The sequence below is a fragment of the Ammospiza nelsoni genome, chromosome 5 (genome assembly GCF_027579445.1).
Source record: "Ammospiza nelsoni isolate bAmmNel1 chromosome 5, bAmmNel1.pri, whole genome shotgun sequence".
Lineage (NCBI taxonomy): Eukaryota > Metazoa > Chordata > Aves > Passeriformes > Passerellidae > Ammospiza > Ammospiza nelsoni.
In genome coordinates, this window is record NC_080637.1 from 67,089,581 (window position 1) to 67,105,680 (window position 16,100).

Sequence of the window (16,100 nt, forward strand, 5' to 3'; positions counted from 1 at the left end):
AGGACAGTGGAGAAGACAGCCTTGGCAGTCTCAGGTGGGTACATAGGTAGGCTCCAATGGTGTTAGCAATGTTATGTGCTGCACTGAAGATCAGCTGTGTGTTTGATACACCCCAGATGTGGTTTGCCCTCCTGCTGACTCATGCTGAGCCCGGTGTTGGCCAGCACCCCCAGACCCCCTGTGCAGGGATGCTCCCCAGACATTTCTCTCCCCATTTCTATTTGTACCCAGCACTGCTCCACCCAAGGTGCAGAATCTATCAGTTGGAGTTGTCAGACTTCATCCCATCAACCACAGCCCAATGCTCCAATCTATACAGACCCCTCTCCAAGGCATCTTGTCTCTCAAGAGAGCCAACAGCATCTCCCCACTTTGGCACCATCAGTAAAACTGCTAAAGGTGCATTAGACTTCTGCATCCAGATCACTGATAAATACATTGAACAGGACTGTCCCCAGAAGTGAGCCCTGTGGAACAGCCCTGTGGAACACTGCCAGCCAGATGTGGCCCCATGCACTACAACTCCCTGAGCTCTGCCCTTAGACAGTTCTTTACCCAGCATACTGGGAACCTGCTCATCCCACAGCCATGCAACTCCACCCTGCTGTGAGGGGCAGCACCAAAAGCCTTCCTTAAAATGCAGAACAACTACACCCACCACCTTCCCTCAGTCCACTAGCTGGGTGACCTTACCATACCAAGATAGCAAATTAGTTAAAAGATATTTACCTTTATGACTGTCTGTGCCTGATGTCTGCATTATTCTTTAAATATCTTTCAACAATACCCATTATTAACTTTTTCCTCACTTTTCCAGCCCTTCTGTGAGGGCTAATGGTATCAGTTACAAAACTTGTAACTAAGTTGTGCTTTGATGCTGTTTTTTACCCTCTTCACTACAGAGGCATAACTGTGCCTCCATTCCCACCCTCCCTCCCTCCCTACTATCCAGCATATGCCATTGCATAGCAAACTGTCCCTGTACAGCTGTTTTGTACAGAAAGAAAAAGAAACTAATGTGTTGTAAGACATTATAAATAATAAACCAGTGTGGTGCATTTGCAAAAAGGATTTTGCTGGTGCATGAGTAAAAAAAACCCCAGAAGATTATCCTATGATATGACACAGTTGTAAATGTCCCATGGACACATCTGGAGCAGACATGGGCACTGGGGCTCTGGTCCTAGTAGCTAAGGAGTGAGGAGACATTGCTGAGGTGCAGTGGTTTGAAGTTTGGTGTCTTTTCATGTTTAAACTCTAAATGTCTATTGTTACAAATCTGACAGCTCAGTCAGCTGAACTTTTCTTATCCTCATTTAAAAGCTTTCCAGCCCAACTGCAGAGTACAAACAGAAAAATTTACCAGTTGATTTGCACTTTTTAAAAGCACAGTATTTGTGACAGGGGTATTCCAGTGTCCCTTCCTGTCTTTCCCCCTCCCACAGAAGTAATTTTTTCCAACAAAGGAGGAGAATCCATGATTCTGTTCCTCCTCCAAACTCTATCCCCACACAAAACGATCAAACCCCTTTGGAAGACCTCCCCATGCTCAGAGCCTACACCCATCCCAGGTGCTGTTCTGCAGATTTCAGCACAATGTGAGTCATTCATGGCTGATGGGCTCTTACCATGGGACTGCGTTTTTGGTTTTGGCCATCAGACTGTTTTTATTGAGATGCCACTTACACATGCCTTGCCACAGGTCCATGGGGCTCATGCTACACCCCTGTACTCTCAGGATGTGTGACACAATGAGAGGCTGAGGTAAACCAGGAGCAAGTCTGGAGGCAACCCCCTGTCATGACTTCAGCAGGGCAGGAATCCTGTCCATCCTCATTCCAGCAGCAGTCAATGGCTTTATGTGCCTAACCAACACAGTGACAATGTGCTCCCAACAGTTTAAACATTGCCTGGCTTTTCCTCACACTCCTGAAGTGGAAGAAACAAATCCAGTAGCTCATAAAGTCAGATACAGCCCAGTTGCTAAGGTAACCCAGCTGATAAGAGCAGCCAATAGATAACACCAGGCACAGGACTCAACTGCCTCAAGATTTCAGCATGCTGTGGATTAGTGAACAAGTCTTTCAGTCCTAGACCTGCTACAGAAAAAGCATTGGGAGCGGGAAATCTCAGGGACCTGCTCAGCAATGTATTCCCCCTCACAAGAAATATCCAGAATTGTATTAGTGAGTTTTAAGTGACTGAATCAAAAGTGAGGTAAATACCACCACGTCATTACCTTAATTTGGATGTTTCTAAGATTGTTTGAATGATGTTTCATTCAACCTCTGTGTGATAAAGGTTAGGATGAAACCAATCCTGTTATAGTTGGATAGTCCCATAACTGCCTCTTGCACCTTGGGGAAGTACCTTTTACAAGATATCAAAGCCCTAAAATCCTTGATAACAAAACCTTCACAGTCTGAGGTTCATGGGGAGTAGAATTTCCAAACTGCAGAAGGGCTAATTTAATCTTGACTTAAACTGCAATTGTGTAAAAAAAAAAAAAAAAAAAAAAAAAAAAAAAAAAAAAAAAAAAAAAAAAAAGAAAAAGAAAAAGAAAAAAAGGTATCTATTTTCATGCCACGGGGAGAGATATCCTTGGAGATAGTTTGTGGGGAACCAAGATTGACTACTGAGAAACACTAAGCCATATACAGAATCTGCTTGCTAGAGTCCAAGTTAGGACTTGACTACCAAAAGTGTTGCTGCTTTGAATTAGCAGTTCCAGTAGGGAAAACTCTCCATTACCCTGCTGTGCTGAACTCCCCTTTTGAGGGGAGTATTTAATATTTGCCGTATTTTCACATGCTGTTAAGTAGATAACTACTGATGCCTGAGTTACTTTGTTTATTCCTTGCCTGGTGTATTTACAGGGGATGCAAACTTGCTTCTTGGTCATCTCAACATGATGACCCCCAGTTCTGACAAAGTTATGCAAAAGACGTGTGCACACTGTGTTGAGAAGATAGCTAACCACGATTTTCAAAATCAACTCTAGCCAATAATGAATAATATATGTGACCTTAATGAGTAATATAAAGATACTTTATGCCTCCAGCTTTGCTAGAAAAGTGTTAATGGCCTTAGATGAAAAGATAATAAGACCTTCAACTTGAAATCCTTTGCTGTAAAAGGGAAAGTGCTTTACCAGTAAAATTAATATTTTGAAAAATGGTATTACATAAAAAGGTAGGAAAGATTAGTCAGCCAGTGAGTAGAGGTCATTGTTTTGTCTGACAGAAAGCCCAGAGCTTTATTGATCAACCTCCTGAAAAGAGAGCATTGTGTATAGCAGCAAGCAAAAACATTATTTTGTTCTCAGCACCAACTAATTGCATGCTGCATTTAAAAACCCATTCAATCTACAAGTAAACAGATTCATGAGGCTCTTAGGTGTCTTAAGTCCAGGGAAAATTTTTCTACAGTATAAAACATCTGAGTTGGGAACATAAGATGTTCTGGAGCACAGCCCAAGGCTTTAGTCAGCAGCCTACCAGGCTTCCCTAGCAGCTCCTCATCACCATCTCCCTGAAAATCACCTGCATCCAAGTGGTTAAGCCATAGGAAGTCAAGGCTCTCCTCACCAGGGTAAACAGTTGAGTACTTAGCTCTGGCACTGGACTCTTGGTAAATCTTTTCACTGCCCAAGCCATCAGTCACCCTCATCAAGCAAATGGAAGCAATGCCAGCGATCTCTAAAAAGCCCCTTTGAAGAATTCATCTGCACTGATGTACATTTGCAGTTTCAGAGCCACATCTCACACCTTTCATGGTCTCTCTCACACTGAAGTGGCAAGCATGGCTGGTCAAGCACTTCCATGTTAACTATGGCAGTAAAGGTGAGGACACTGAGATGAAAAACACATTTATGATGACATAAAAAATAAAACACTTATTGGCAAGAGCAGAGAGATGGGTGGGAAGCAGGTAGAAAGCTATTTTCTTTCTAGGGGGCCAAAGTATTGAATTCAACAGCTCCAGTGAAGTTAACATCAGGCACGAAGCACGGGCTGTCTAAATGCTTGGTAGTAATCCAGTTTTTATCACCTATAAATTAGCTGTGAGCTCTTTAGAGGGTGTCTCTACAGTTCAGGGGCCATTACAATCCAACCAGAGAAGCAGTGGCTTGTACCTGTGCAGCAAATGAGCCATGTGAGCTTTTGCAATTAAAGGACTTGGGCACCGATAGAAGTACACTGGCCAATTTATCAGCAGAAATCTAATCAATCTAACCATGAGCTCTGTAATTCCCCAACCCTGGGCCATAAAACACTGCCCTCATCTGAACCAAATGCTTGAACACACTCCAGGTTTTTCTGGCATTAAATAATTCACCAGCTATTTCAGGTATGCCACCCTTGCTTGTGAGTCTCAGCCAAAACATGGGCCTGAAGGTGAAAACACCTAAATCTACAGGTTTAGCTTTTGGAAAACATTTTTCATGGCTACACATACTTGCCAAGCAACTGTGTTAGGCCCAGATTTCCAAGGGCTTGGGCTCTGTTGCCCTGCAAACCACATAGGGATAGAAAGGATATGGGAATTACTGGGGCTGGTGTCACTGGACCCACTGCACAACGTGCAGAAACCAAAGAAAATTCATAAGAGTAAAGTAGAAAAATTACACCACCACATACTCCCCATATTTTTTCCTATGTAAGAAAATTCATAAGAGTAAAGTAGAAAAATTACACCACCACATACTCCCCATATTTTTTCCTACATTTATTTCAGACTTGGGTTTATTCTTAAAGAATGTTTTCCTCTGGAAAATAAAAATTAACTGCCTTGATCTCCCAATAACACTTTCTGGGAAGGAAATCACCAGTGATGTGACCAGTAGGGTATTTTGTCTGCCATAACTTTAAGTATATTTATTAACCTGCTGAGAATTTTGTGGGTAATAAAAATCAAAAGGAGAGAGACAAATGTCAGCCTGGCAAAAATGTCAAAGGATTAATTTCTGTAACTCATCCTTCTGTTAGTGAAAGGATCATGGTCCTTGCTGTGCTTGATCTTGACTAGATAGTAAGATATGTATCTTTGGAATTTAAAGTGGCAAATCTTAAGAAAACAGAAAATCTTCCTCATTAAAACTGAGGCAGCATGACATCTGTAACAAATTTAAGGCATGTAAGGACAAAAAAGAACAAGGTGTTTGTAGCTCTGTGGACATGTGTAATACCTCACAGGAGCTGGGGATCACATCAGGTCACTGCTGACACAACTGCATGGAATCTTTCTGGGTGTGGTGTGTATTTGCATCTCTCAAAAGAAATTGGTTACTGGGGTATTCAGCGTATTTCTGAAGTGGTTGGATTCCTCTTCCCCCTCTCCCTGTTTACAGTTCCCACTGGAGTACAAGAAACATTTTCTGTAACCTCAGCTTCCTGATTCAGTGGTTGTGATGTCAGTTATTTACGATAACAAAAGTGAGACAATGCTGTGGTTTGTGTGGGACAAAGCCAACCTCATTTCTGTAAAAAGGGACAGTCCTGATGTGAGGAGCCCAGGAAAGGCTATGAAGTAGGACTCTGAGGTGGTATTTCATTAGTCCTGCCAGCTTCATAATGGCCTTGACACTGCATTATTTCAAAAGCCACTGACAGAGGGTTTCTTCATTTCCACAGGGCTGGACACTAATGTGAATTGAACTCTTGGAAAATTCTCTCTTTGCAGAGCAAGGCTTCAGAGATAGGTATTTTGGGAAATGAATGGATTGCTAGTGGGTGGAGAGGTAGCAAGTGTCAGGATGCAAATGTTTCAATAGCAATTACACATTCTGTGGTCACAGGCAAGTCATTCTGCACCTCTGCTTACCTGTCATGAAACTCATTTATTAATACTGCACTGCCTAAGCCACAGATGTAGTGAAACTTGCACAATGCCAGTAAACTCTTGATGTCACAGAGTAGCAAAAGGAAAGAAGAAACCCTTAAAACAAAGCATGGTTAGTTATGAATGAAGAGTCACAGCTTTGGTGTAGCCTATAGAATAATGTCCCTTACCTGCTATCCTGCCGATGGGCATGGCGTGGTCCTCGGGAGGGGAGACAGACACCATGATGTGGTTCATATAAGCTAACTCTTCTCGGTGGGACAGGTTGATGGGCTTCACATCCCTGTGCAGCCCATCCTCAGACAACCTCGGTGGTTTGAAATCGGAGTGCCTGGGGTTCAGTATCAAAGGATGCATGATTGGGCTGGGCATCAGCTGGATGACCCTGGTGTTCTCCTGGCGAGGGCTGGAGGGCTTCTGGAGCACCTCGGAAGGAGGCAGGCAGTGGTTGTTTTCTATTGGGGACACTGAGAGAGGATAGGGCTCCTGCTGGTTGTTCTCATGCTGGTGCCTTGTCCCTGGCATCCTGTCGGCCGGGGACAGGTGGCGCAGGGTGCTGTCCATGGGGGACCTGAGCGGGCGCTGGTCGGGGTCTGGCGATGGACGGTGGTTGTTGGTGATGGGCGACCGCGAGCGATGCAACAGTTCAATGGTTGGGGGGTTGTGGTGGACTGCCTCTGCAGATGGCCTCGGGGTTCTCTGCACAAAGCTATCTGTGGAGGAAAAAAACAGCCCCAAAATACAGATTGTCTATCGTGATCAAGGTGTAGGATCTACTGCTGACAACTTGTAAATGTTTTTTATTTATGTGATCAGTAAAGTTCTGCATAAATGCAGATAGTTATTATTTCTACACAGAATGAAAACGGTGAAAACCATCTCCCTCCACCACCATGTTAAAACAGTTCCTTGGGAAACACACTAAGAGAAATCCCATTTTGAGGAGCTGAATGAACACTTGTGAAGAAAATGGGTTTCTGCACAATTTTTTTGAAATTCTTCTCCTGCCATTCATGCCTCTCTGTGTCATTGCTCTTACTACCATAATGAGCACTTTAAGGTAGAAGGGAAAGAAAAAAAGGGAAAATGTCTCCAGGAAAATACTGGGTATTAAGTTTTAGATGGTAGAGGCTTAGGTCAAGGTCAAGAATAACTCAGTCTGAAATATGAACTGGGTTGTTTAAAAAACCCTACTGGTAGGAAGCTCTTTATGAAACCCTCTACTTTATCCCTGCCTTAATTTAAAGAGCACGTTACATCTTCATAAGGACATTTTCATTTTCTTCTATTTAGTCTGTAGTGTCTACTGATGGATTGCCCCACATAAGCACTTACATGTCTTCAGCAGGAGGACTTCTAGCAACACTTTTGCATGAACACACTTTCCCAGCTGTGATGCTTAACACTAGTAAGGAGATAAATCACTAACAATCCTTTCACAAAATTAAAATTTTTGCCAGCGTAGACTTTCAGGTTAGCTAAGGCCATCAATTTTGACTTGGGAAACTACTGACAAAGAGGAAAGTACCACCAGAGCTACAGTGACTAACAGGTTTTTATCAGAAAAAACAAAGATCAAATTTCAGTGCTGTTTGTTGAAAGCCTTGGGTGATAAGAGAAGGAAACTTCTGGGTACGTGTCAACAACTGAAACAAGCAGCTGCCTATTTGAGGCTGCCTGTTTGTTCACTCCATTTTCTCTGAATATGAAATTATTCTCTTGCTGTCTTGCCAAGGCAGTGATACCTGTTTGAAAACCCTGTTGAGGTGAAGACTGAAGGGCTCCTGCTGCTCTGGAAGCCAGGCAGGCATCAGGAGATGGATCAGCACATACCCAGGGAAAGACCTGAACAGGAAAAGCTCAAGTCCTGAGAAAATGCAGTGCCAGGCAGTGACATAGCATCTGTACCAGAACACTGAAGTTGACAGGAAAACCTGCAATTTTAGGCAGAACCTACATTGCTCTAGAGTACTTATTAAACACACCTGTGGCCCCAGACAAGAAAAATGCATTTGTAGGGCTGTTCAAGATACTCAAAATGGAACAGCTGGAAGACATGAAACTCCTGAGCTATATGTTGTTCTTGCTTAAACTCAAACACTTTTAAATACAATCTGGCCAGCAAATGTGGGATAGCCCAAATGAAGATCAAAGAGGGAAAATTTACAACTGTACCTACCCTGTGTGGCTGTCTTTCCTTAAAGTCCCCTTTCTTTGCCACAACAGAAAGAAAATCAACTCCCAAATTTTACTGTGTCCTATCTTCTACAGACCATCCACCCCCATCACTGTACATTCAAATGTACTGGGCTCATTCTTGGCCTGTAAATACAGACCAGAATATTCTGTTGTTTGTCCAATTTATTTAATGCCTTGGCTGAAGGGAGCACCTAACTTTAAAGTAGAAAGGAATGCCCTACTGTGCTTTTCACCAAGCTCTCTGGAAACATTAGCTGGGAAACTCCAAACAGAGGTGTTCCTACCTGTCTGCTTCCAAACCCTGGTGATGCTGAACCTGGACAGACAGGACAGAAAGTAGAGACCAAGGAACTCTGGGAAAAGTAGGAAGAGGAAACACCACTTTCCTTCAAGATATTTTTCTTAAAGTACTTAACAAAAGAATCCTCTCATGGCCAAAGATGCTGTTTGCCATAAAACAATTCCAACTCAGCTCTAAGCAGGACTGCTAAAAATGACCCTGAACAGAATAAAATCCTCATCACATTCATTCCTTGGCACATCTGGTGATTGTAAGCTGAGCACATATGGTATATAATTTCAGGCAGCACTGGATTCACTCTGGATCTTCATTCCAAATGAGCAACAGTCTTTTCTTGAAGACAAAGCTGTGAAAGGAAATTCACCTCCCAGGAAATTTGCTGACCTACCCATGCAGGGATGGGTGGGGCTGCACTTTGGGAGTGAGCAATTGCTGGCATGGCAGTCCCAAAGATTGGCACTCTGCTTAGCCATGAAAGAAGTGCAGGGAATGACAGTGAAAGCTTCCTGCATGGCATCCCATCCAGTGACTCAGAGCTCTGTCACAGGGACCACTGGAGATGAAGGTAATTCACTTTCCATTGCTCATCCCTCTGCAGGGACAGAGCCCATTCCAAGCCAATATCCTGAACTGCAGTCAATTGATTTCTAACAGCCAAACCCCCTTTGTTTAAGCCTAGTAAGAAACCACTAGAGGGAAAGCATTTAAAAGCAGGATCATAAGTATAATCCATTAGGAAACAGGCAAAAGAGTCAGAAGATGGAAAAGATCACTGCAGTAAGGAGAGATTGTAATAAATACACATCACCTGTGAAGTTTAACCACTCAAAATGGGGCCAGGGTAAAATCTGTCCCCAGTGTCAGTCTGTGAGTTAGCCTGGGTTAAGTTCTGCTCCTTGCATTCATTCTCCTTTTTTAAGTTGTATTTTGCTGAGGCAAAATGAAAACTCAATTGTGATAGTTTCTCCCAAGTGACTTTGTGAAACAGGAAGAAGGAGTAATGTCAAAATAAACAAATTCACCTGCCTGTAAATTTTTGGCATAGAGATTTTTGATTGCTCAGTCTTGTGGCAGGCAAGCTGTAGTTTCTTTTGCTTATTTTGAAGTTCTTCTCACAGCAAACCAAGAACTAATTTTTGTCATTATAAAGAGAAGTTTTAAGTAATAACACAGAGTTCTCTGAGAAAAGCAGTGCTGTTATCAGCAGCCAGAGTATTGTAAGGAAGAAATCGAAGTTGTTTCTTAATCACTAGATTGTAAAATACATATTTTTTAAATGACACACATGAGAAACCAACTGATTATCTCTGTGAAATCCTCTCTAGTCAAAGTTGCTCCATATGTTAAATGTAGGAGTGTCTGAGAGAGCAGCTAGTATTTCTGTTTGAAATTTAGAGTGGGAACACTCATGGGTGAAGGCCAAGCTTGAGGAAAATACAGATTTTGCTAATGGTCTGAATACAGTGGAAAACTGTCTCTGGCTCAGCTCTGCCAAGTGAACCCCAGCTAACCTGGAGTATTTACACAGCTGTGTGGAAACACTTTGGAGTGTCCTTCTTCCACCTGCTGCTGTCCTGCTCTTGGCTCAGTCTCAGGGTTTTGCTGGTGCCATTTGACTCTGGCTACCTCAGACTGGCCACAGGCAACTTGTACGGGTCTGACAGCACCCCTGAATCTTCTCTTGCAATCTCATGTTGAATCCTGAAATAGACTCATGTCAAATAGGATAAGCACACCTTTTCTCCAGTTAGCAAAGACCAGGGTGACATCCTAACTCAAATTCTCTTCTCCTGTTTACTCAAAAAAAGAGTAACACTACTTTTTCCTCGATTTTTAAATTGAAAACTGAATTCATTTTTAATTGAAAAATATTCTTCTGCCTGATACTTTCGTGGAAAGGACTTCTGAAAAAGTTTGAGTTTTATATTTTTCTATGATATACCCAAGAAATCCAAGAAGTACTTCAGTATGTGTATTTTTAAAGAAATTAAAACCTCAATTTTCCAGTGAAAAGAAGCACACTTGCATTTTCCAGTAGAAGAAGCCCAAATAAGCAATTCCACAAACTTAACTATTCTTTTTTCATCACCTCTGATAATCATGGTATGTGTGCACACTACTAGACCTAAGCAAGTAATTCTGATAGTAAAAATGAGAGAAAACCTGCAGAAGCCCACTTCTCCCATCAGGAATTGTTCAACCAGGCCAACAGCTGAGCCATGTGATGGGCTCAGTGCCAGGAGCTCTGGCATGCTGTCCTGACAGACTGCCAGTGAAGTGGCTGGGAGCTGGATATTCCCCTCTGAGCCTGACCTCCCTTGCCCTGCCAACAACTGCATTTAGCGGCATCTCCAGGATACTAAAAGTCCACAAAGCAACTTTGTCTACCTGACTAGGTGTGAGGAAAAATGAATCAATAGGGTCAATAAAATGCTCTGCTTTTAAATCTGTATCAGACATAGCTTTTAAAGGTGCTTTGGAGACAGAACAAAATAATAGAAGATAAATGGAGAAGGGCTTGTTGACTCACTAGACCACTTGATTGTTCCAAAGCTATGGAGTCAGAGAGAGGAGAGCAGCTTTATTTAAGTAACTTTGGGTCAAGAAAATGACATAATTCCTATTTGCCTCTGTAAAGGCAGCTCCTGTAAGAATGAGACAAGAGTTACCTTCATCATGATTCTGGTGCAATATGACCTCTGGCTGAGCATGGATAGAGTTCCCAGGGTGGAAGAAGGGTGTGAAGAGCATCCGAGCTTTCCTTTGCTTCAGGATTTGCTGAAGGAGTTCATACAAAACATCACCTGAAAGACAAACAGCAGGAAAAAGGAAATGAAAATGTAAATAACTGATGAGAAGACTCATTTAGCCATCTGATGCATGAATTCATGGCTCCTGGGTGCTATTTTCAGACCCAAAAGTGCTAGCAGTAAAATCCTGCATTTCACTGCTATGCAAAGTCCTCCTGTGAAAGGGAAAAAAGGCACATCACACCTCTGAGTGTGACTGTGGCAAAACAGAACAACATTCCCTGGCACCATCATTGTTGTATCTTTCCCTAATGGCACAGAACACCACAATATCCAGGACACCAGTGGACTAACTGCTTATTTTGTGCCTTTTATAAATTTAATCTTGTATGGATGACCTTATTCCAACATCTACACCAAACACATAAGGTACTTGTGCATTTGGTCTGGTGTAACTGGTTGTGCATTTCAAAATGAAACTGCACATCACAGGATAGGAAGTCTCTTGACTTTTCATTCTGCCAGCTCTTTTGTATGTCACTGCTCATATTACAGAGGAACAGGCTGCAACAATTACATATTATCTGAAAACCAAATTAGTGAAGCTTCATTTAGGAAACCTTAGATTTTCTGGAAGAGTTTTCTCAGACATGGGCTTTTTTTACTAGTTTATTTTGAGTCGTTTCTATGAGATTGTACTACTTGTCCCTTGTCTCTATAAATTGCCAATATTCTAATTTGTGGGCAACTTGAGTTTCTTGCTGTGAAACAGTTAAAGCCATACTGCTTTCCACAGTTCTGTTTCCTTTTTTTTAACATCTAGGCTGCTTTTACTGTCTCAGCAGTGACTTTAGGGCATTTTTAAAAGGTGATTGCAATATCTGAAAGCCTAATTAAAAACAAAGCCTTGAGCATTCAGTTACATGGAAGTTTAAAAAGTGATTTTACCACATAATTTCCAACGTTGAATGCAACAGTGGCATAATCATAAATAACTAGTGCTGTAACACTCAGAGCAGTAAGGTAGCAAATTTGTACCTCTTTTGATTGACTGGACAGACTAGTGAAAACATCCATAAAGCTGTCTGTGTTTTTGGGTTTTTTTTTTTACCTAATGAAATAGCTGAGATTTCTGTATCACTCAGATGCAGCAATGTTAAGATGGTGAAAAATGTTTTGTACTCTCTCCCTCCCTGGGCAGCCCTGAACAGAACAGTGTTGGAGCTGTGAGCCCCTTTCTTGGCAAGACTGTGGGAGTGATGCCTTTCTCCTGCTTTAACCATCAGGGGAAATGATACAGCTTTCATGTGGCCTCAGTCTGGAAAAACTAATGCCTCTGTGGCAAACATTATTTCACAGTTCTTCAATTTCACGTACAGTTAATTCTGGGAAATGCTGAGCTAATGTCCCTTCACCTACAGTTATCTCAACTTTTAGGGACTGACTCAGATAACCTCCATGAGGTTTATTATCTAGGGAATACCTGGAGGGAAGGAAGAGACAAAATGCAAGGGAGGAGGCCTTTAGCTGGGTTATTTCGTTCCAAATTCAGCTTAACCTTCTGAATAAAGTGAGATTTTGCAAGTCAAAGGCTCTTCTCTGGGAACACTCTATTTCCAGCCTAGAAACATTTTTAATCCTGCTTATTTCAAGTGCCCTCACAGCACACAAGGGGAAGAATAGGAACATAACTTGCAGGCAGGAAGAGGAGCTGCAGACAATATACATAAAGGTGTCCCTTGCTGTCCTTGCCCACATCCCTGCTCTCAATACTCTTTTTGCTTCAAGCAGGGCTAATTTTTACACCAAGTGGTGTACCAGATTAAAAAAAAAAAAGATAAAGAAAGAGACTTTCTAGGCATTAGTTCTCACTAATGTATTACAGTGACAACAGACATTAATGTTTGGGCTCTTCCATACAAAATTAATCCTGGATTTGAAGCACATCCTTAAAAAACTTTATATATATTAAACATAAGCAACAGTTTGTGAGGCAGATTCTGCAGGAGGATGGTTGTGGAGAGAGGCCAAGCAGGTTGGTGCAGAATCAGCCCCAGAGTTTGATTATCAGCTGGATCCCAGCAGCACCAGCTGTACTCCTGCACCTTGTGAGCCTTGCACTGGAAGCCTCCTCACAGCAATTCTGTCATCACTTGGTCCAAGCTCTTTAATCACCTACAGTGATTGAAGTGCAAGCCTTTCTATTTGACAGGAGTACCTCGTGTGGTCACAAAAAACAAAGTTCACAACTCATATTTAAACATCCCTGACAAAGGAGGGCAGAGGCTTACTCTGACTGTACAACTGGAGCAGACAGACCACAGGGGATACAAATACAGGCAGGCAACACACACATTTCTAAATCTCCTTTGTGAATAAATGAAGATATAATTTGAGCAATAGGCAGGCTGATTCACACACCTGTCTGTGCTGTTGAGGGCTGGACTCCAGCACATGTGAGAATATGGAAAAGCAAAGCAAAACCCACAGGGGCTGTTAAACAGAGGCAAAGTCCCCAAGGAAGGAGTTTTGCAGTCACTTTTAGCAGCACCTCAGCCAAGACAACTGGGAGGCAAAATGCTAATACAGGCTGCTTAAAGAGGCTGGAGCACTTGATTGACTTGCTGCTGTAGCTGGGTCTGTGAACAGATAAGCCTTTACAGGGACAGCTGGAAGTCACAAAATGCTGCCAGAGCAGCTCACTTTCTGGGAGCTCTGCAGGAAGTTTTAACTATAAACAGGTTGGGTGTTTGGGTTTGAATTTGCATTCAAATATGCCTACAACTCAGGTATATCAGGATTTCCTTCTCTCTTTGTCCTTTTAGTCCTTGCCTCATACAAGTGTCTCTGTCCTCCCTTTCCCCTCCCTTTCCCAGTCCACCTCAGCAAATGTGACCATTTCCTCCTCTGACCCTCTCCAGCTTTTGCTGCAGCTTTCTCTCTCTTTGCAATGACAGCTTCTGTGAGTAATCCTCACCTGAATGAGGGGACCTGTATCGAAAGTCCTCTTTGGTCAGGAGCAGCAGAGCTTTGCCGTTCATCTCGAAGGTGCTGCTCTCAATGGGCCTCAAGGAAAACTCCTTCTCTGCCCACTGGAGCCACTGGGCCACATCTTCCCTGCTCCAGTAAACTGGCTGCAAACCTGGGCAGAAAGAGAGCACAGTTCTGTTACCAAACTGAGACAAGGCACAGGAACAGGCAGACATCACTGAATCCCCCTTTTCTCCCCACAGCATAACCTACAGAGTCTCAGGGCAAAGGGAAGGAGAGCAATGCCATGTTGGTATAGGATTACTCCAAGCACTGGACTGCAAAATACTTTGGAACTTTGGTTTATCTGAGACACATTGAGAACCAAGAACTGACTCAGCAGCCTGAAGAAAGCTCACAGGACATTATTTCATTCCGGGTTTCCACTGTGCAAAAGGATTTTCCTCCACGTGCTCCTTCTGATGTGCAGAGCAAGCAGCAGGAAAAGTCCTTGGTGCCATCCATCCTTGGTGTGCACATCCTCTCTTTTTTTTACAGAAAGCTCTCTCTTCACACCCATGTACATTCATGGATCAAGAATAATGAAGAGGAAAATTTGTCAAAGGCACGACAGCCATGGCTTCTCTCCAGGTGGCTGGGGTGGGGTCTGTAAGGAAGGGCAGCTGGAATGCAGCCCCTGTAACAGAGTGATTATCAGCACATGTATTGTGGAGAGAGGTGCATTCACACAGGCCCACCCCTTCTCCAGGTGCCATTATGTGAGCAGGTGCCATTCCCACACTGGAGAGGAAAGCCAGGGCCAAGATTGTGCCCCCTTTGGCACTGCTTTAGCCTGTGTTTCCTGTATAGCAATCAAATATTACCACTGGAACTAGGTCCATGTAAGAGGGTAGACAATTTTTTAGTAAAATAGTAGGAATATTTGGTTTGGGGACAGATTTTCCAAGGTGCCAAGGAGAATTTGGCACTGCCTTTCTGCCAGCCAGTTTGTACAGTTTATACAGCCTAGGCTATTGTGTTTACCCACAGAGGCCCAACCACATTACTATCAAAGACATTTTGTCTGCTACCTTTATTGGGCCCGGGCAGAGAAGCTTGGGAGGTATGACAATTCAGTATCTGTTCTACACAAAAATTTAAAATAGCTTCCTTCCCCTGGAGAGAAGGCAGCACAGTGAAGAGCTGTTTATACCCAAGTTGAGAGATTATCTCCAATCCAATGGGCAATAAAAGCTTTATTTTCCTTTCCCCCTCATGAGATGACTCATTGTTTGACTTGCTACAAAGCTTACCCACTGTGCATAGGAACATAAAATTTGCCATATCTGATCAGATCTCTGGTACACAGCCTCTGGCAGGAGCCAATACCTTATGCTTCAGAGGAAGACGAACCTCCCTTCCTTATATTGCACCTGGCTGATTGTACACTGCACATGGGAAGAAATTTCCTTCCTGGCACACCATCCTCTGAGATCTGATTACCCTCCTCCTACCAAGCACTAAAAGAAGCCTGAGAGAGTTGTACCACTCTTGTTTGGGTTTGGTTTTTACTTCTTTAACAGATAGGCAACCCTTTTATTTCTGTTTTAGCAAGAGGTAACATGAAGTGAATTGCATTCTGCTGCTTTGCCAGATTCCCAGACAACGGCTTTGGAAAGTCCCAGAGCCACAGCTGCATACAGAACTGAATCTCTGTCAGAAGAGGAATTGAGATTGTGCCTGAGAAAGGGTCAGAGCTGACCTAAGGAAGGGATGCCTGCATGGCCATAGCAAGAATTTCCATTAGCTCTCAACTGTGGCATACTATTGTACTACAGAAACAAGCAGTAGCCTTTAATTATTTATGAAGCAAATTCTCTTCCCCCTATGAATTAGGGTCTGCTTAGTGAGGTCAGAATTTTCTGTAGGACCTTTGTTTTTGAAGGGACTGGGGTGAGGTGTAGATTTGCTCAGAGACATGGAAACTGTCATCTAAAATGCCAGAGTGAGGCTCATCTTCTGCTGAATTAAGGACTGTT

General features: G+C 42.8%; 1 protein-coding gene across 2 annotated transcripts in view; it reads right to left on the reverse strand.

Annotated features, from left to right (window-relative positions):
* The window catches only part of ETV6 (ETS variant transcription factor 6), a 124,890-nt gene that overhangs the window by 17,640 nt on the left and 91,150 nt on the right, over nucleotides 1-16,100 (reverse strand). For both annotated transcript variants that reach the window (XM_059472765.1, XM_059472766.1), the window contains exons 3-5: nucleotides 14,069-14,233; nucleotides 11,011-11,145; nucleotides 6,012-6,554 (exon numbers count right to left, since the gene is read on the reverse strand). In XM_059472765.1, coding sequence (XP_059328748.1) covers nucleotides 6,012-6,554; nucleotides 11,011-11,145; nucleotides 14,069-14,233 — 843 coding nt within the window. The remainder of the gene's footprint in view (nucleotides 1-6,011; nucleotides 6,555-11,010; nucleotides 11,146-14,068; nucleotides 14,234-16,100) is intronic.